At 44.6% G+C, this 20747-nt stretch overlaps 1 protein-coding gene across 4 annotated transcripts; it reads left to right on the top strand.

Moving 5' to 3' along the window:
- Positions 1-40: 40 nt before the first annotated feature.
- On the top strand, positions 41-20536 carry MSRB2 (methionine sulfoxide reductase B2). Of its 4 annotated transcripts, none has more exons than XM_035021491.1 (5): positions 41-201; positions 8796-8896; positions 13064-13140; positions 18483-18630; positions 19771-20536. In XM_035021491.1, exons 1-5 carry the CDS (start codon positions 90-92, stop codon positions 19873-19875), a joined length of 543 nt encoding a protein of 180 aa, XP_034877382.1. In that variant the 5' UTR covers positions 41-89; the 3' UTR covers positions 19876-20536. The 4 variants fall into 4 exon arrangements, with proteins under 4 accessions (XP_034877382.1, XP_034877381.1, XP_034877380.1 ...); XM_035021490.1 differs by having other exon boundaries at positions 18462-18630; XM_035021489.1 differs by having other exon boundaries at positions 18456-18630.
- Positions 20537-20747: the final 211 nt, after the last annotated feature.

The following is a 20747-nucleotide window of genomic DNA, read 5'->3' as shown; positions in this document are numbered from 1 at the left end:
GCGCGGGAGGGAGGCGGGGCGCGCGGGAGGGAGGCGGGGCGCGCGGGGACGGTGTGCGTCGGCTCTGAGGGGCCCACGCGTGCGGCGTCATGGCACGCCTGCTCCGTGCGTTCAGGGGTTTGCCCTTTCGAGGGGCGCCCTTGCGGGCCGTGGGGGGCCCAGCGGGCAGAGGCGGCGCGGGGGCCAGTCCCGACGACGCAGGTAGGACGCGGGCCGCGCAGGCCCCGCCGCCGCCTCCTGGCTTTCGGTTTTACTTCACCTGCCTGGACTAGAGGGCCCGAGCGCTGGTTCTGCACCTGGCGCTTCCTTCTCGAGAAACTATTTGGGTGCGCCCGTGTCCGCCCCTCCTTGCGGTCCTGGACGGTGGGTTGTGCATTTAGAGAGGTGTGGGCGATTGTTACTGATTTCCTCCCCCCCGTAAAATGTCGGGCTCAGGAGCCCCTGGCTCGTATCCCCGGACTCCAGGTGAACAGTCGCGGTGGTTGGGTCAGCGACCAGACACCGCGCGCTCCCTCCTGTAATGGCCTGTGGTCCGTTACACTGTCCCCCTCTTAAATTCTGCGTGCTTCTTTTCCTAGGTGAGAAGCAAGCAGTTCAGACTCTGGATTCCTGTGGGTTTAATTCTTGCCCTGCTGTTTCTATGTGTGTGTGCCGGACCCAGGGAGACGTGTGGGCTAATAACTGGTTCCCCTTTAGACTGATAATCATTGTTCGTCGTTGGCTATGAGACAGACCAGGGAAGTGTGTGTGTGTGTGTGTGTGTGTGTTTCTTCGAAATGCCTTTGGCTCCTCTGTTGGACTGTGGCACATTTGCCTTTCACCTTTTAGTATGGAGTCACCTGGGGAGACCTGTGTCAATGGCCCTGTATTTCAGATATATTTCAGGGTAATTTAGTGCTCCCTGTGCATTGGCTTCATGGGCAACTGCCCCGCTGTCCCATCTCTGAATCCGATTGTGTTATGTATCCATTGAAGAAATGTGAAGATACCTATCTCCTCTGAAAATGTATCCAGTCGCTTGGACTTCTTTTCATCCCCTGAAGTTTTCAAAATGTTTTAAATAAATAAAAGCACAGGCAGTGTGGAGTAGTGGCTGATCCAACATGACTTCCAGTCATGGCCTTCAGCACCTCTTGGTGTAGTAGTCAGCCAATCTGATGATATTTGTTGCATACCTACTGTGTGCCAAGCATTGGTTTTCTGAGAACCACAGGTGATGGAAACATCATACTTGTGGGCTGGAGCTCTCCTCATTCCCCTTTATAGGATAGTGGTTTCAATGGAAACTTGTCTTTTATGGTTGTACTGGTGATGTCAGAAATAGCCTAATGAATTGCCTTAGGATCAGAAGTTCTTCAGCAGCATTTAAAATTTGGCCAAACTCCAGTACATAACAGGAGCTGTGTAACTTATCAGACACCCCCTCCCCCGGGGGTGTCTCCCTTCCTTATTCTAAGGAACTGATTAAAAAGAACGAAACTATGTGTACAGAGATGTTTTTAACAGCCCTGCTCTTAAGAACCAGAAACTGGCTATAACCCAAATGTCCATCAGTTAAGGAATGCTTAAGTAAACCAGAAAAGTTCAATTCAGCAAACTATTAGGCACCCATTAAAAAGTATAGATAGGTAGTAGTTGGTGGCTGAGGGCTTTGGTGTTGACAGTGCCACTTACTGGCTCTATGTCTTTGGGCACGTTCTAAACTTGGGCACGCCCTAAACTTGGTAAGCTTAAACCTGTTTTTTTCTTACATAGAATAAGGATAATGATAATAATAGGGTTGTACAGAATAAATGAAAAAAAATTAAAATGCTTCATCACAATGATTGGCACTTAGTAAGCACACAATAAATGTTCATTATAAAATTACATAAATAAATGGAAAGGACAAAAGCACAGCTACATTTAACCTATGTTATAGACTTAGGGAAGGTTGAAAGAGAAACGAGAAGATGTTGATAGTGATGGAGGACAGTTCCACAGCACTAAGGTTTCTGATATGCGAGAGGTACCACCCCTATGATTTTGTCGTCAAGATTAACCAGAGCAAAGTCAATGCTCAGTCTCTCAGTCGAGACTGAAAGAGGAAAGTAAGGAGTATCCTGGAGAAAACTGTTGTTTCAGGAAAACACTCTAGAAATACTCAACTAGGAAACCATCCTGAGCATTGCTTCAACCAGTCCAGTCACTGGGGTGGGAAAGAAGACTAGTCTGCAAATTAGAGTGGGCTGGGGATTCGTTCTGTGCCAGTTCGTAATAGATAGTTAGTCTCAACAAGTATTTATTGAAACAAGACTTGTTTGTGTGTGACACTTGGCAGTATAGCAGCTGTGGCCGGAAAGGTTAGCAAAACCAGAAGGAGATAACCGGTAGGTGACCACATGACCAAGAGAGGGTGTTCTTTAAAGATGAGAAGATGTAAGCCCACCTCAGGAAACACGTGACCAAGAAGAAAGACAGCCTGTGCAAATCACAGCACAAAGAAAGAAAGGAAGCCAAAGGACTGAGTTTTTCAAAGCCTAGTTCAAAGGAAAGCTGTGTAGCTATCTAGTACAATAGCAGAGCACCCAAGTCTTTTGATGGTGAAGATAGCAAGAGAATGCAGAGGGAATCTGGAAGACATGTGGCCCCAAAAGGACCAATTCAAGGTGCAGATGATGTGGGTTCAGGACAGGAAACACCTCAGTCATGCACAAAAGGATGGGAGGACCAATGCAGAATCCTCTCTGGCCACTGCTGGCTAAGTAACCTTACTCATTCCTAAATTCTCACTTGTTGTGTGTCGTATGTTCGGGTACCAAATTGCTGTTTGGTAAAACCGTGCAGAATTTACTCATGATGCAATTTTCATTCAGAATTTAGTTGTTTCCTAAAGCATAGTGTATTAGTTGGCTGGAACAGCCACAACAAAACACCACAGGCTGGAAGGTTGAACACAGAAATTTATTTTCTCATCATTCTGGAGGCTTGAAGTTCAAGATCAAAGTATCAGCAGGGTTGGTTTCCCCTGGGGCCTCTCTGTTTTGCAGATGGCCGTTTATCTGCTCACACATCCCTAGAGTCTCTTCTTCTTCATATAAGGATACTGGTCAGATTGGGCCCATTCTTACGGCCCCATTTTAACATAATCACCTCTTTAAAAGTCCCATCTCCAAGATACAGCCAAATAGATTAGGGCCTACCCATATGACCTCGTTTGACCTTACTTATCTCTTTAAAGGCCATATCACCAAATACAGTTGCATTCTGAGGTGCTGAGGTTTGGGACTTCAACATACGAATTTTGGGAGGACACAGTTCAGCCCATAACACCGTGGTTACAGAAACCTCTGTAAGTGGTGCAGACCACAGATATGCTGACCTGAGAGCACCTAGCTGACCACTGGTCATTTTGCTATCGAGGCAGAGTTTGTCTTCTCTTGACAGAGTCTTCCAGGCTGGCAGATTTACAGTCAAATTTTGCACAGTTGGTGCTCAAAGAGCAACTAGTCTGAACATGGTTACCCACCTATGAAACCTTTCATACACACAGTATAAAAGGGACATACTGGTAAGGATTAGCGGAGCCATGAAAAATGTACTTTCTGATTTAGATGAAGGAGTAATTCTTCCATCTAACAATTTAAGTATTAGTTTTAAATTTTAAGCTAAAAAAAAAAAAAGAGGGAGGAGGGGAGTATCTGAAAACAAGTAGTCACTCTAATAGGTGTGGTAAAATACAGAACAATTGGAGAGGGAGCTGGGGTCTCATCCGGGACTCAGACTTTAGGTTCAAAGCTGAAGTGTGGGAGTCCCACTGAATTTTAGCTCTTCTTGAATTCCCACTTTCTCGTGTCAACTCTTGTATTGTATTGCATGTGGAAGGACACTAAGGACAATGCTTCCAGGAGACAATCCAGTTTTTTTTTTTTCCCCTCTAATCCATTCCACTTCCTCCCCAAAAGGAGAAGGGAAGATAATAGCAGCTTTCCAGATTATAATTCCCAATCTTCGGACCAAGAGTCAGTTTTCCTCTTAGAAATCCATAGAAATAAGGCAAGATGTTTGCCAAAGCCAAGAATGTAGGTGGAGTGACATGGCAGGACAGGTACTTGCAGGGTAAAGAAAGTGTTTTATCATGGTGCACTGTTAGCCCTTTCCTTAATAGATGTCAGTGATAGCCAGGGTTCAGGTTACACACATTCCCCTCAAAACCAGTTTAGATTCTGGGAGGAGGAATCAAATCCTACTAGCAAATCCTGCTCATGCTCTTGCCTTCCTTTTTTTCACTGTATGAGGTGGCCTCTGTGTGACCAATCCCAGCTTAGGTCATGCTGACACATTGGCTCTGGCCAAATTTTGGATCTTGCCCTTTGTTGAAGGCTTACAAAATATACACATTTCTCGGTCTTTTAAAGTGCCTAAAATGGAATGCCTTCCACTTCCCTTATGATTCAACACATAGTTCACATCCGTTAAAACCAGTTCCAATCCTCCTCGCCGTGGAGCCCAATGCAGGGCTTGAACTCACAACCTGGTCGAGACCTGAGCTGAGGTTAAGAGTCTGACCGACTGAGCCACCCAGGTGCCCCTCCCACTAGCTGTTAAAACAGCAAAAACACCTTTCCCTGCTAAGTCAGCCTGAAAAGATTTCAGTGTTCCCACCACTCAGCTGGTGGTTAAGCTGGCATTGCTTTGTGAAATTTCTGTTGTTACCTTGATAGTTATCTAAAGCTTATACAGTCAATAAAATTTTCACAATTTAACTGGCCTCCCATATTTCATCTACCCAAGGTCAAGCTTAAGAACAGCTCCACAGCTCTTGCCTTTTTCTCCTAAATGATCAATTTATCCTCTTCACTGGATCATTCCCAGCAGCATACTAGAATACTGTGATCTTTCTCATCCTAAAAAATGCTCTTCATCTCACTTCCCCTTCCAGCTACCTCCGGAACTCCTGAAAGGACTTACCTGTTTGCACTGTCTCCCTTTCCTTCTTCCTATTCTGTATCAAATCTATTCCAGTCAGATTCACACACACACGCACACCCACTCCTCCACCTAAACTGCTTTTTCAGGGCACCGCTGACCACCATATTGCTAAACCCAATGGATAATTATTAGTCATCTCTGTCTAGGACACCACATTCTTGCAGTATTCTTCCTGCCTCTCTGTCTGCTTGTTTCCATCTCCTCAACCTGTGTATCTTGGAATCCCTCCAAGTCCAGCCCTTGGGCCTCTCTGTTCTCTTGACAGTCACTGACTTGGGAATCTTCCAGGCTGATGGCTTTAAATAACATCGTAACACCGAGGAGTCCCAAATTTACATCTCCACCTTGGACTTCTCCCCAGTTTCTAAATCTATGTATCCAATTGCCTACTTGACATCTCCATTTGAATATTGAACTGAACATTGAATTTTGAAAATACTGAATTTTTATTAACAAGCCTCCAAACCTGTTCCTCCTGTAGGCTTCCCCATCTTCTACTGCTCAGACCAAGGAACTTGGAGTAGTGCCCCTTGACCATGTTCTTTCATGTACTTCACATCCGCCCCGTCAGCAAATCCTCTAGCTCTGCCATCAGAATACGTCTGGTGTGTGACCCCTCTAAGCTTGACTACTGCCACTTGATGCAGAACTCTTCCATCTCTCAGCCAGGTTGTTAAAGTGCCCTCTGTCCTGGGTGCCCTGCTGCAACCTTTGGCCTCCTTCAATTTCTTTTAGTATATCAGCCAGGAATCCTTTTAAATATGCTAGGTCATGACATGCCCCTGCTTACCTTCCAGTGACTTCCACACTCAGAATAAAAGCCACCATCCTTAGGGTAGCCTTCAAGACCCTCGTTGGTCTGCCCCCACCCGCATTAGCTTTCTGCTCTCACTTCTTTTTTTTTTTTTTTTTTAGAAAGCATTTAATGTTTTCTTATTTTTTTTTTAATTTTATTTATTCATTTGAGACACAGAGATACAGAGAGAGAGAGAGAGCTTGAGCAGGGAGAGAGGCAGAGTGAGAGGGAGAAGCAGGCTCTCCGCTGAGCCAGGAGCCCGATGTGGGGCTCGATCCCAGGACCCTGGGATCATTACCTGAGCCAAAGGCAGACGCTTAACCATCTGAGCCACCCAGGCGCCCCACTGCTCTCACTTCTAATAACTTTCCTGCTCACTCCACCCATTCCCCCTGGCCTTCCTGCTATTCATCAAACATGCCAGGCACACCCAACTAATTTTTTCTCTTGCCAACATGCTCTTCTCCTGGGTATTCACATGGCATATTTTCTCATTTCAGTGTGACAACATTGAACAGTTTGGGCAGTGAGAAAAAAGAAGTGGTACAAACAGGGGAGAGCATAAAAATTAGGAGACTTTTGTGATCATCTATACTGGAGTTAATGGTGGCCTGACCCAAGGTAGTGGCAGAGAAGTGAGAATGAGCAGATCCTAGAGTTATTTAGGAAGTAGAAGCAACAGGGCTTGGTGCAAGGAAAAGGGAAGAGTCATGCGTGATGGCCTGGCATTCTGATTTGAAGCATGGGGTCAATGAGAACACATGAGGGGAGGGGCAGATTTGGGTTGGGGCAGGGGAGATACACGAAGTCCTTCTGTGTGTGGTGTTTGAAACGGGACATCCTCGTGGAGGTCTCCAGGTGTGGTTATATATGGATCTAGAACTCAGCAGAGATCTAGGATGGAGGGTAAAATAGATTTGGGAATCTCATCATGTGGATAGTACTGTAAGCTACTCATTGGATAAAATCACCCAAGGGGCAGGTGTGGTGTGGTAATAGAAGCGAGCCTAGGATGATAGATTCATCCGAAAACCACCAGTATTCCAGGGATGGCTAGAAGAAGTGGGGCTGAGGAAGGACGCTGAAAGGGAATAACAGGAGAGACGAGTATTGGGCGCCATGGAGGCCAAGGGAAATAAAAGCTACCACAGAAGAATGTCAAGTGTCAATACTACGGAGAAGTGAGAGAGAAGGATGAGGTGTTCTAGGTTTTACCGAGAAGTCCTCAGTGGACTCTGAGAATGGATGCAGTGCAGTGGGGGGAGGGAGGGTGCTGTGTCTTCAGTGCGTCACACCCAGAGGCACACGATGTCGGCTTGCCCCACTCTTGGTCATGCTTACTTGGCTTACTTGGTTAAGGTGGTCACTTGTACATTTTTCCATTGTAAAGATACATTTTCTTCCTTTGTAATTAATAATATTTTGAAAATGTGTGACTCTTCCATTCTTCAGCAGTTTCCCACCCAGGGTTTTAGAATTCCCTGATGATTCTTGCTTGAGTCACTTATAATTTTAGTGATTATAAAGATTTTTTAAAAGGTTTATCATTCTGGGTGCCTGGGTGGCTCAGTCAGTTGGGCATCTGCCTTCGGCTCAGGTCGTGATCCCAGGGTCCTGGGATCGAGCCCCGCATCGGACTTCCTGCTCGGAGGGGAGCCCTGCTGCCTGCTTCTCCTTCTCCCTCTGCCATTCCTCCTCCCCACCCCCGCCTTGTGCTCTCTGGCTCTCTCTCTGTCAAATAAATAAATCAAATCTTTTTAAAAAATAAAAATAAAAGGTTTATCATTCCTTGTCCATTTATTACTTGGCATTCTGCCTGGTAACTCTGAAAGCCACTGAGCAGCAATAATTGTCACATAAATACATTCTGCTTTGCTCCCCAAGAAATGAGTTCTAGAAAAATAGTGTGTACCTGAGCTATATTTCCATAGGCAATTTCAGAGGTGCATTTCCAGAGTAAACAAGAAATCCCCATAGCCTTGTAAAAAGTATTTAAGAAAGGACAACTTTTAATATATTTAACAGATTAAAAACCTTTTAATAAAATGTGAACAACTATAAGCAATCAACAATATACAATACTGAACATACCATATTGTATAGTATTATGAGCTAGCAATGAAGACAGTAGTCTTTTCTTACCTGAAAGATAATTTAGGACCTTTTGGTAACCAAAAGTGAATATCAAATACGATTTTCAGACATGTTTCATATTTGGTGGTGATACCCCAAGTGTCTGACCTTTCATCTATGTTGCTGTGATCAGGTTACTAAGCCTCCAGGCCTCTGTGTTCTCATTTGTAAGTCGAGGTGGACAGATTATAAAATCCTTTCCAATTCTTCGTGTTGGATGATTGAAACATTGATTATATACGTCAGGCTTCCTACTCCCCTTTGGCTAAAAGGAGTATTGTCTTACTTGCTTTGTTTACACTCACTGGAGTAAAAGTAGTAAGATTGAAGCATAAGAATAGATTCTGGTAGGTCTCTGTTTCCTTTAAAGGGCATCGGCTAGTCTCTTCTTTTTTCCACACAAGAAGATTTTTTAATAAAGACCTCCGTTGACAAACAAAATCAGAGAGATTTTTATAAACCAGCGAAGGAGAAGAGTTTAATAACCCACTAGCTCAAGGTTCTTTCCTCTCCAGTCACTCAGCTACTCCCAGATGTATCCTGACGGGAAATACTCCTCTGAACGTAGTCATAGAAGAAGGATCAATTTCTACCCCCGGGTACCTGAGGAGAATTTATTCTGCATTATTTCATATTTGAGCTGCCTCTTGAGCTTCTGTACCCCAGTGGGACTGGAACACTGGCTGGCTGCTTGCTGTTCCTTTCTTGTTAAACTGATGAGTCAATTGAAGCATTTTGTACTGGGGCTTTCTGGTCCCTGTGAAGGAAGATGTAGGAGAGGGAGGGGACGGCCTTGTTCTGCTGGGGGGTCATGCACTTCAGGAGAAAAGCTGAAGAAAAAACGTCATTGTGCCTTTTTGTTTTAATTTTTTAAAATTCCTCTTGAACCACACAGGGTCTCTCCCAAAGCATGGGCCGTCTCTCACCAAGAGTGAATGGCAAAAGAAGCTGACTCCAGAGCAGTTCTATGTTACGAGAGAAAAAGGAACCGAAGCGGTAAGCTGCGCCCATGACAGTTTTGTGATTGGATGGGTCGGGGGTGGCAGGAGGGCGGGTTGGGACAGATGTAGCTACAGAAGCCCACTCATCTGCATCTGCTCTGCCAGTCTGGTCCTCCTCTGTGCTTCTCCATCTCAGGCATCGCTGCCCATCCACTGGTAGGAGGCCCCGGATGCCTCCCCTCCCTCGCCTCGCCCGCCTCTTCTGCCCCCTCAGTAACCTTCCAGTTGCTCTGCTTCTCTGCCCGATCTTGCCTCCACGCTGCCCCAGGTTTCCCCCCGCCTCTTGCTGGGTGGATGGCGTGTGGCAGCCTCAGGCTGTTCTGGCTGCCATTCTCTACAAGGCTGCCAAAGAGGGGTGCCTGGGTGGCTCAGTCGGTTAAGCGGTTGAGCGTTTGCCTTTGGCTCAGGCCATGATCCCAGGATCCTGGTGCATCAGGCTCCCTGCTTAACAGGGAACCTGCTTCTCCTTCTCCCGCTCCCCCTGCTTGTGCCTTGTGCGAGCTCTCTCTTTCTCTCTCTCTCTGTCTGTGTCAAATAAATAAAATATTTTTTTAAAAAAAGGCAGAAGAGATCTAAAAAACACAAATCCAACCACATCCCTCCACTGCTAACAATCCCTCAGTGGTTTCCCACTACTTCCAAGGTAAAGAAAAAAGTTTACAAACGGCTTATTAGGCCCTACAGGCTCTGCCCTCTGCCTTCTGCCCCTATCCTCAGTCTGGCTATTTTTCCTCTTTATCTCCACACTTCGACCACACTGCCCTTCTTTCAGCTCTCAAACACCCTGGGCTCCCTTCTCCCTAAGGCCCTTGCCTGCTGCGTCCTTCTTCTCTCCCCTCACCTTGCCCTGTTCATTCAGACATACCTCCTCCCTCAGCTCCAATCCCATGTGCTCGGCCCCAAGCTGGGCTTGCTTTTCCCAGCACTCTCCCTTTAGAGCATTTGCCATTGTTGGGACAGTCCTGGCACCTAACATCGTGCCCAGCTAGAGTCTGCACTCAGAGAGTAAATTTTTGTGAATACTGAATGAGTGCAGGCTGAGAGGCGCAAACATTATTTAAATGGCATTCAACAAGCTCAGCTTTCGTTCATTTCCGGAGGGAATTGTCCTCAGTGGTTCCTCATAGTTCTGTTTTCCCAACACAGCGTTTCTTCACAAGTCGTCTATCTTAGACCCAAATATAACCCTTGGAATAGAGCTGTTGAATGTGGTTATTAGACATTTTCATTTGTGAAGCAGACCCCATGGAGTGGACCACGGTGGTTTTGCAAAGTTGTAGAGTATTTATATCTTTTCTTCAGCAGTCCCTGCAAAGTCCAGACAACTGTCCATATGCACGTGGCCTTATCATCATGGTGAACCCTCAGCTTCTCTGATGCTGAAGTCGTTAGGCCAGCAGATCCCAATAGAGTCTTGTAAAGTACTGGTATTTTTTAAAACCTCCTGTGGGTGGGATTTTAATAATCCTTCATGGGGAAAGAGACACAGTCATTTATTGCAAATGGTTGGGGGAGCCACGTGTGATGCTCTGTGTGCAGTTGGGTGTATCCCAGAATATTTAAGCCAGCCCTTTCTCAGGGACACAGCCGGGCGGGGTTTGGTATATGTACAGAGCCTGGAGATGAGCTGACAGATGTTGAGGAGAATAAATCTGTGGGATTCGCAAACAGATGGTGCAGTATACTCTGTGCATTTGGCCATTTTACAAAATGAGCATCATCCATTATTTTAAGTAATGTTATAAATCCCTTTCAGTTGATCCATTTCCACATGTAACTTTTTAGAATATTGCAGAACCAACTGTAAGCCTGGCTAACGAAAGGGAAGTAACACATCTCAGCTTTCTGTTTGGTGACTCAAACTTAAGAATTCAGTTGTACATGTTTTGATCGGGCAGCAATAAAAACATGTGCACTCTACTAGACACAACAAAGGAGTTTATAGCCTGGTTGCACAACAGCTAAAAGTCAAGTATCAGTAGAAGGCCGGTTTCCTGCAGGCCTTCCTCTCTGTCCCCTACAGATCTGCTCTCCACATGCTTCACTCTGCTCTGGGAAGAATAACATGCTCCCTTCCCTTCTGACTACTGCTCAGGTTTGGCCAGTGGATGATGCTAGCAAGGTCAGAGGACACAACAGAGAAATAGGATCCAGGGTCCTCTAGTGCAGGCTGTAGCTCCCGCAGGCTGCCCTCACCTACAGGCTCTGGTAACTGCCTCTTCCTTTGTCCCACGGGCCTAGTAGGGGTGGGGTGTTCTCAGAGCCACTGGCCCTCCGAGTGCTTCACCCTCCCTTGCTAGTTTCCACTGGCCCTGTCCCCACCTTTGTAAATCGTTCTGTATGAAATTATCTGCAAATCACCCCTTTGAGTGTGCCATCTGTTTCCAACAGGTATGTTGTATTGACCAGACCAAAGGAGGGAGAAGTCCCATTGGTCCAGACAGACTGCCTTCGGGCCACTGTAGCAGGATACCACAGACTAAGGGGCTTAAACAACAGACATTTATTTCTCACAGTTCTGGAGACTGGGAAGTCCAAGATTAGGGTGCTGGCCAGTTCAGTTCCTGGTTTTTCCCCCTATCTCTGTAACCTTAGCACCCAGACCAGCACTGGGTACATACTAGGTTTTCAAGTAAATATGAGAATGAACAATTGAGAAAGAAGTTGAGTTTGGCTCTAAATAAATGATAGGACTTCTACAGAATTGAGGGAGGAGGAGGGAGACATCAGGAAATCAGTCTAGGAGGCAGTGGATAGATGTCACTTCATAAAAATGCCTCAGCTAAGGATTCCTTTTTATTTATTTATTTTTTTACTGGGATACCTGTTGCTTGTTACTTGTTACTTCACCTGTCCCCTGCAATGACATAATTATATTTTGATTTTGATCAGACTGTCTGGATCCTATGAGTAGGCTTTCCAGATCAGCTTCAGGACAGGTAGCCTTTTGGCACGTGTGTCTCGTCAGCCCAGGTGGGAGGGGTGTGAAACTTCATGGCAGATGCCGATCCGTGCCAAGGTTGGCAGCCGGCATGCGGGGGGACAGGCCATAAAAAGATCAGCTTACTACTGTTCAGATTTCTGCAGCTAAGTTTAGAGTCTTTAAAGAGGGAAAACGTCCAAGTGTGCCCAGATGGTAGGCTCAGTGGGTTATTTTGAAATTGTCCATTATGTGGCTTGCTGAAAATGTGCTGTTAATACTACTACAGGGAATTTGAATGTTTGACCTGTGAATTTGTTGAGTTGGGGAATCTAGAAAGGGCAGAAGAGTCCAGCTTATTTCCTAAGTCAGTTCTGTGACTTGGTGACCCATTCTGTGCATTGACTTCTCTTTCATCCCGTGAAATGGGATAGTGCTTGCCACCAGGCTCTGGTTATGGATCTTCCGTGGTTGGTTTATTGGTTTGGTTTTTTTTTTTTTTTCCTTTTAATTTACTTTAACAAAAGGAATTGGGCAAGAACATCTTTGTTTCTTTTTTAACAATGAAATCCAGTTTTCAAAATAGCATTTTGCAAGGTACTGACTTGGCAGACTCATTGCCTCAAGTCTCCTGTGTTCTTCTTGGGAGACCTTTGAAAGCCTACAGACTCTTTAAGCCACAGTTAATGAAGTAATTTCATCTAAGTAGTAACTTCGGTACTGGGATAATCTAACTCATTATTTAAACATTTATTAAGTATGCTGTGTCCTAAACACCACGACGTGAGGCATGTTAAAGGCACAGCCACAAGCCCACAGAGCTGTGCTTTTTATGTATTTATATTCTATCTTTAATTGGAGATTTCACAGTGTTTTAGACAGTGGACTGGATTCCTATTGTATTAGCTCTTTTGAGATGAAGACTGAAATCTTACACAATCCAGAGGACTGTTCGCTCACTTTTTCATGGACTTTGATGTTCTTGGATGAAAGGTGCTGTATAAATACAAAGCATTATTAATGTCATAATTTGAATATTTGGCACTTAGGCCGGGTTGTGATAAGCCTACAAGGCTGCTTCATTGGGCAGGTTATGATTTCCTCTCCAGTGATATTTACACTTTGTCCCATTAGTACAAAAATTCCTTTATTTGGGGACTGAATCTTGGATTTAAATCTGCTGTATCATCTCCTGCTGGTGTTATGAGAAGCCTGTACCTGATATGTCTAATTTACTTGCAGCCTTTCAGTGGGGTCTATCTGAATAACAAGGAATCAGGAATGTATCACTGTGTGTGCTGTGACAGCCCACTCTTCAGGTAAGGATCGAGAGAGGTACTGAAGGAGAATGGACCTCCAGATTTCTTACAGCTCTGTCTCATTCGAAGCCTGGGATAAATACATGCCCGTGTTGTTTTTAATTGCCCTCCTCATTTGGCATGGCTGCTATCAGGAGAGCTATTTCTATAAAATACTTGCCCGTCTTGATTATTTCCAGCATTTAGGGCAGTTAATGAGACTTCTTAGCCTATATTCTTTCTTCCCGTATCCCTGAGAAATAGCAAACAAATAAAACTTCGTAGGCACCTTAAGATAATGCTATTAGAATATTTTCCTGGGAAAGTATTTAAAGAAATCTAAACCATAATAGTATTTGCTTGGCCATATGATTAAAACTATCTCTCTCCAAGGGAAAATGGGTTTATAATTTAATTTGGGAAATGTAGAATTTTATGAGGATAGATTCCCCACAGTGCTTGACAGTAGTGAATACCATGCCCCCTTCTATATAGCTAAAAGTAAATTTAATTGTCCCTTGATTTCAAAGCCTCTTTTAAGTCAATCAGGATCTGAAATCTCTCAACAAAGGCTTTTTTGTTTAGACATGCCGGAAACAGTCTAAAAAAAGTAGATTCGATGAAGAAGAAAGGAAAACATCTTTGAAGTCCTGTTTTCAGAACTTCAAAGATATTTTCCTTTCTTCTGCATCAACTCTAAATTGGTTTAGAATAAAATATAAATCAAGCCAGCTCTGTGAATCTTCCATTAGGCAGCGCTTCATTACGTCCTCTGGGCTTTGAGCAGACTGGGCTTTCTTGGGCTGCTGGCTGCTAATGTGGGCTGAATTTGGAAAGCCAGTCCCTGCCTGCAAGGATGAGGAACAATTAGAATTGATTTCCCTTCATGCTTACGGAAGGGCAGGTCTTTGCTCAGATTCATTCACTATGTCAGTGGCTGGTAAGGAGACATCTAAGGTAGAGGTCGGCCCGGGATGGCCTGGTGAAAACTAAGAGAAGCAGGTTAATCTTAACAAAGTAAAATGTGGGACACATATTTCTGAGACATTAGTTATTCCTTGACGTTTGGTTCTGTTAAGGAGGAGAACTAGGACCTTGAGGTGGCCAGCCTGCTTTTAGTCAAAAAAGGTGTACCATGGTGTACCGCCTTGTTACACTGTGGTAACCAGATAGGACCACCTTGTTAAAGGACAGCCTTGTTACACTGTGGTAACCAGTGTAGGGAAGATGTGAAGGACCGCCTTGTTACACTGTGGTAACCAGATAGATGTTCTTTTCTATCTTTGGACTGTGAAAACAAAAGATGAGAAGTCACTCTTGTAAGAGCATTCTTCTAATTTGCATTCTTCATTTTTTGACTTTATTGGTGTTCCGGTTTCTGCACTAGCAAAGTTGAGACCTTTTCCTACCAAGTGCCCACCATCCCTCACCACAGCAGTCAGTCATGGAGTCTCAGAATGCTGGAGCAGGGAGGGACCTGAGACCAGAGCGCAAAGCTCTGTCCAGTAGAGAATTCTGTGATCATGGAAATGTTCTGTATCTGCTCTATCCAATATGGTAGCCACATGTGGCTCTTGAGGACTCAAAATGCTGCTTGAAGATGAATCTTTAATTTTTTCAATTTTAACTAATTTAAACCTAAAAGCCCACATGTGACCAGTGGTTACTGTATTAGCACAATGCTAGTCCAAATTAAGGAAGTTGAGTGACCAACTGCAGGTCGCGGAGATAGTGAAGCAGCCAAGACTAATAGGAGAACCAGCCGATTCTCCAAAGCCCGTTTACCAAAGGCCAGTGTACTGAGCTGCCAGTTCACCAGCCTGACTTGTTTCTTTTTTTAACCATTTAGTTTTGGTTGGAAAGTTTCTATTTTCTTTTCTTAGGGACTTTGGAGTAAGTTTCTGTTCCATTTTCCTGCTACTGCTGTTGCTACTTTAACTGAGACTGGGAGAAATAAGAATATATTTGTAAGAATCTCTTACGTTCCAGAATATACTCTTCTTAAAGCTGTATTTGTTTATAGGAGAGATGGTATAGGAGAGTGGCTAGGGTGCTTGGGTATACATCGCGGCTCCATTGCTGTGTGACCTTGGGCAAGTCTCTTAACCAGTCCATGCCTTAATTTCCTCACCTGTGAAGTCGCATGACTTCAGAAACCTGTGAGAGGATCAACTGAGGTACGAGGTAACGCATGCGAAAGCACCCGTGCCGTGCCTGGCATGTGCTGAGCACTCAGTACACGTGAGCAACAATTCTTCTTAGAGATAGATCCTTCTTCAGGCTATCTATATGAATAAATCTTTGATAATGAGGAATTCTTGTGAATGGTGCTAGTTAATGAGAATCTGTAAGTGGAGATTATATTCCTGAGCATGCTTCCCATTCAAGAGGATAGTCTTAGGAAGATATTCTTGTTTTACCTCTCATTCCCCTCTTTCCCCCCCGTCCCAGTCTCCAGCCTTAATAATAGCGAGCAGGGGTGGAGAAAAAGTCAACGTTCCTTCAAATGCTTGTATAGGTAGAGTCAAAATGAGGCAAAACGTTGGTCAACCCAGAAAGAGTCAGGTAGATGTGGGACCGCTGCCTCTGGGCCGCTGGGCTCCTGCTGCCTGCAACACTGCTTTCACACACGGCCACCATGGTGCATGTTCCGGGAGACACCTCTCCAAACCAGAGGCCTCTGATCCAGGGTTTCCAGGTCAGGAAGACTCTTAGGATGTTATCGCTCTCCTGGGGACTCCAGTCTGTTGCTTTATTAACCTTGGAATCATGTGACTTTGCCCCCGCTTCCTGTGGTTCCCCTTTCTTCTCCTTTCCCCTCCCCCCCCGCCATACCAATTCTGGAAGTGTTTATTAAAATCGACTGTGGGGCCACATACCTCATGCTCCTACATCTCCTCAGAATAGAGGGAATCTGAGAGCCTGATATTACTTGCCTTTTTACATAACATCCAGATGTCCTGCATGTTATAAGGAACTAAGTAACATTGGTGAAAAACCTTTTGTGTGTTCCCATTCCTCCAAACGAATGGAAATTCTTCTAAGATGTTATAGAGTTGGCAATTCTCACCAGGTGCCTCTGCTATTGGTTTTGGGGGCTCTGGAATTTCCAGAAATGAAGAAAAATCAACGCAAATAACCATATAACAAACATGCAAACACGTAACACACAAACACATAACAACAACAACAACAACAAAAAACACTAAAAAAAACCCACCTCTAAGTGTATATGAAAAGAGATGATCCAGTATGGTTTTAGTTTTCCAAGGGAGAGCCTTGCTAATCATTTAACTATGTATATTGGAACTTCAAACTGGCCTTAAAGTTAGATTTCCACTCTTAAATTATGTATGATGGGCCTCTCATATTCCCTGGTAAAATCTCCAGATTCTGTATATTGCATCAATAAAGATTTATTGTTTCCCATAAACATTTTAAATGACTTTTTATTAGCCTTAGATTCATTCATTAAAAAATTTATTATATTCATAATTCTCCATCAAAATGCCTTTAATGATCACTAGTTACATTTAACTTTAAGGGTGGAAAGGCTGTGATAAAAAGACACTTAAAATGTTTCTCCCTGGGCCAGGGTAGCTCGGATGAATAGTTTTGAACCCTTTCAAAAAGGGTTGCAAAAAAAATTGGACCCATGGCTGCTCAAATTTCATGGATATCTGTTATTAATAGTAATGATGTTTAAAAAACATTGTAGCTACTGACTTACGTACCATATATCTGACACCATGCTAAATACACTATACCTAGAAAGTATGTCAGGTAACCCTCTCAGCAGCTTTGTGAGGTAATAAGGCCATTACAGTTCTACCCATTAGGGCACTGAGGCTTTAAAAGAGTAAATAACTGGCCAAGGTCACACAGATGTATCAGAGCCTGGATTCATGCCCAAGCCTTTTGGAAGTCAAGGCCCTTATTCCTCAAAGTTCTAAAATCCTGGTCTGAGGACCCCGGGAGTTCCTGGGACCTTTTTAGGGGATCTACAAGGCCCTCTCTTTTCTAACTGCCTGCCCACGAGGCCACATCCTCTTCCTATACTTCAGTCAAAATAAGATTGCAGCAGATTGAATGTAGAAGCACATATGAAGAGTCAATGGTCTTTCCTTTTTTAAGCTAGACATTAAAGAGATTTGCAGAATTGTAAAACATTGCCACTCTTCTCACTAAATGTTTGTTTCATTTTGGAAAATATAATTATCTGTCAGAAGAATAGGTTATTTATGCTACCAGGTAATGAATTTATTATTTTAAAAAATAACGTAGAAATATTTTTAAATTCTGTTATAATTTCTGATTTGTTAAGCAGTGATACACATAATTCATGTAAAGAAAAGAGATCCTCAGTAATTTTTTAGTATAAAGCAGTCTTGAGATGAAAACATTTGAGAATGACTGCATTACACTAGACTTTCTTCTGGGGTTTGTGCACTAAACTGAGCTTCCTTCTGTGTTCATAGTCTCGGGATTTGATTATTTGCCACTTTTCCTTCTCTTTGCTCAGCTTTTTGGGTTTTTTGTTTTGTTTTGTTTTGTTTTTTGTTTTTTGCAGTTTACAGTGCATTTCTCTCCCTCTTCTTAGAGAGAGAGCTGTCTCCCTGCCATTAAAAAACTTTCACTCTATTTTCCTGGTGCCATTTGAGGGAGCTCACCTTCAGAGCACGTGGAGAGTGGTTCTGTGGCGAGTGGATTCGCTTGTTGCCCTCCCACTCTTTGGTCGGCCCTTCTGGCCCTCTCCCACTTCGGTGTCATTAGCTCCTGTGGGACTTGCCCAGAAGGGTCCCTGCACTGGCAGCGACAGATGAGGCCTGGAGGGGGTATGGAGCCTGCCCAGTGTCGCCCAGCTAAGAAATGGCAGAGGCAGCTTTGGAATCCACACAGGCAGGCAGGTAACCCAAAGGGCCCGCTGCTGACAGTTGGGCATTTCATCAGGCCTCCGGCTGCTGGGTCCAGACCCTCATGCCCTCCTGTGACCACGAGTGTCTCATTTCCGTTTCCCCCTTGCCTTACATTTAGAGCCCTTGGGTTTGATCTGGGTTTCCTAATACGCATCACAGGTCACAAAGCCCCTAGTGTTTTTCAGTCCCTGTCAGACACGGAGAGAGAGGCCTTCAGCATCAAAGGAACAAGAGGTCCTTTGACGATGATGAGATGTGTTTAACAGTGAAAGTGCAGTGGACGAAGTTCCCATGGAACGGATTGCTCCTGTAACTGGCCTGGCGATCTGGCAGAGGAGAGAGGAGGGAGTCAGACCCTGCTGGGTAGAAAAATGAGTTGGGGCATAAAATGCTCTTTGTATGTTAATAACGTCTTAGCAGCTGCAGGCTGGTGAATGTCTTCCACAGTTCCGAGAAAAAGTACTGCTCCGGCACCGGGTGGCCTGCCTTCTCGGAGGTGCACGGGGCATCTGGCTCTGATGAAAGGGACGCGGGCATCCTGAGACGTGAGGACACCTCATTAGGATTAACTCGCACCGAGGTTGTCTGCAAGCAGGTGGGGTTTTTTGTGTTGTTTTGTCTGTTTGGTTTTCCCCGATGCTGCCCCAGCCCAGGTGCCACAGAGAGCCTATGTGGTGTTAAAACCTGGGAGTACTTCTGTCACTACAACACGCTGGGTTTCTGTGCTTGCTGCTTCTGATCCCTCTCTCCCGTGATTCTGGGCACCGTAAGGAAGAGAAAGAACCTTCCTGAGCCACTTTGAAGTAGCCTTTTCTGGTTCTAGCCTTCCAGAGATGGGCCAGAGTGAGGGTCTGAAAGAAGGAGTTGGCCCTGCACATTGTTTGGAACGGGGACAGACAGCAGGAAGGCCCAGGGTGCTCGGCATCTCTCCGCCTCCTTCCCACTCTGCAGCATATCACCAGAAGTCAGGGACGCTGCAGGGAATGTTGGCACATTATTCCTTCCGCGGGTCTGGGAGGAGATGGTCCCTTAAATCCAGACAACAGGCTCATTTTTATATCCTTGGATGCTTACTTTTTTAGTTTTTTAAAACACCAGAGGCAAGCAGATAAACATAGCATAGTCTTATCATCATCAAAAAACCATAATAATACACTGGCTGCAACATTATCGAGTACTTACCTAGGAATTGTATTAATGCTTTACATGCACTGTATCAATTAATCATCACAAAAGCTTTATTACGTAGGTATAATTGTTAGTTCCCATTTTATAGATGAATAAATCAAGCCCTAAGTTAAATAACTTGCTCACATTCTCACTGATAGCTATTTACCGCTACTGTGCCTTGCATTCTTTGACTTCTTTTTTTTAAAGACGTATTTATTTATTTGAGAGAGACAGAGAGTGCACACTCGCATGACTGTGGGAGTGGGGGGAGGGGAAGAGGGAAAGAATCCCAAGCAGACTCCCCACTGAGCACGGAGCCCAACTTAGGGCTCGGTCTTGCGACCCATGAGGTCATGACCTGAGCCAAAACCAAGAGTCGGGCACTCAACCGACTGAGCCACCCAGGCGCCCCGGCATTCTTTCATTTCCTACATGCATTCTGCTGTGATGGACTTTTTCCCCATACAAACACCGGAGTGGGGTGGCCATGTGGGGTTCACCAGTCTAGTTTGTCTAGAGAACTTTGTCTCAGTGGAGAAATGACAGAGGCATCTCTCCTTTGCAGTGTGAAGCCCATCTTGGCCACGTGTTTCCTGATGGACCTGGGCCTAGTGGTCAGAGGTTTTGCATCAACAGTGTGGCCCTGAAGTTCAAACCAAGGAAACACTGACTGTCTCCGAGGATCCCTTTCTATCGCCACTGCTTCATTTACCCCCTCAATTTTCAATTTATGTGAATGACTTGTTTTATTTACTATCAAACTAAGCAAAGTTTGCTGCTGGCACCAAGCAAGTTCCAACTTCTGTAATTGATTTACCTGGAATCAACCCAACCCCAACTCCAGCTTGGATGGTGGAATTTCACAGAATGACAGAGGGGCAGCCATTTCCGTCCAATTGACTTCTTTAGGCTTTGCCTGGGACCAGAGGGCATGGCTCTTTGGGGACATTAAAAAACTAATGGACAACAAACCAAAAATTCCTGCAAAACTACCCTGAACTTTCCATGGTATTAAGTCCTTTGTGGACATACATAGGTGAGGGATCAAGAGAAAAGAGGAAGGAAATATGGGATCAGAGTAATCAACAATCCCAGCATTGAAAGAAGTACCAAGGACTGGGATTATGGAAGAGCAGCATTTGGGAGACACACATGGTGATCAGTGGGATGCATGATTCTTTTTCAAAATTTTAGAATGTCTTGAACATTCTGGTTTCATTCCTTCTACCGGCAAATAAGTTCCAATGGGAGTTTGTTAGATTTCAGTGATAATGAGTAAAAGTGGCTACAAAGTTAAGCTTTAACATGTTCAAATAAAATATTGAGTAAAATTTTATGTGTGCTTTTTGTCTGAGCCTATGAAGTTGCTCTTTTATAAAAACAACTCTGTGGGGCACCTGGGGGTGGCTCAGTTGGTTAAGCATCTGCCTTCAGCTCAGGACATGATCCCAGGATCCTGGGATTGAGCCCCACATTGGTCTCCCTGCTCAGCGGGGAGTCTGTTTTTCCCTCCCCCCTCTGCCCTGCTCCTGTGCTCAATCT

The sequence above is a fragment of the Mirounga leonina genome, unplaced genomic scaffold (genome assembly GCF_011800145.1).
Source record: "Mirounga leonina isolate KUSES-001 unplaced genomic scaffold, KU_Mleo_1.0 Mir_175, whole genome shotgun sequence".
NCBI lineage: Eukaryota > Metazoa > Chordata > Mammalia > Carnivora > Phocidae > Mirounga > Mirounga leonina.
The sequence above is the reverse complement of the archived record's forward strand: the minus strand, read 5'-3'. Positions and strand labels throughout refer to the sequence as shown.

Excerpts from the sequence above, each read along its gene's own strand:
- MSRB2 (XM_035021488.1), top strand. The coding sequence starts at position 90 with ATGGCACGCCTGCTCCGTGCGTTCAGGGGTTTGCCCTTTCGAGGGGCG. Across the intron at positions 202-8,795 it reads GGCCAGTCCCGACGACGCAG|GGTCTCTCCCAAAGCATGGG; the intron begins GTAGGACGCGGG and ends TGAACCACACAG. Across the intron at positions 13,141-18,452 it reads TGTGACAGCCCACTCTTCAG|CAGCTGCAGGCTGGTGAATG; the intron begins GTAAGGATCGAG and ends ATAACGTCTTAG.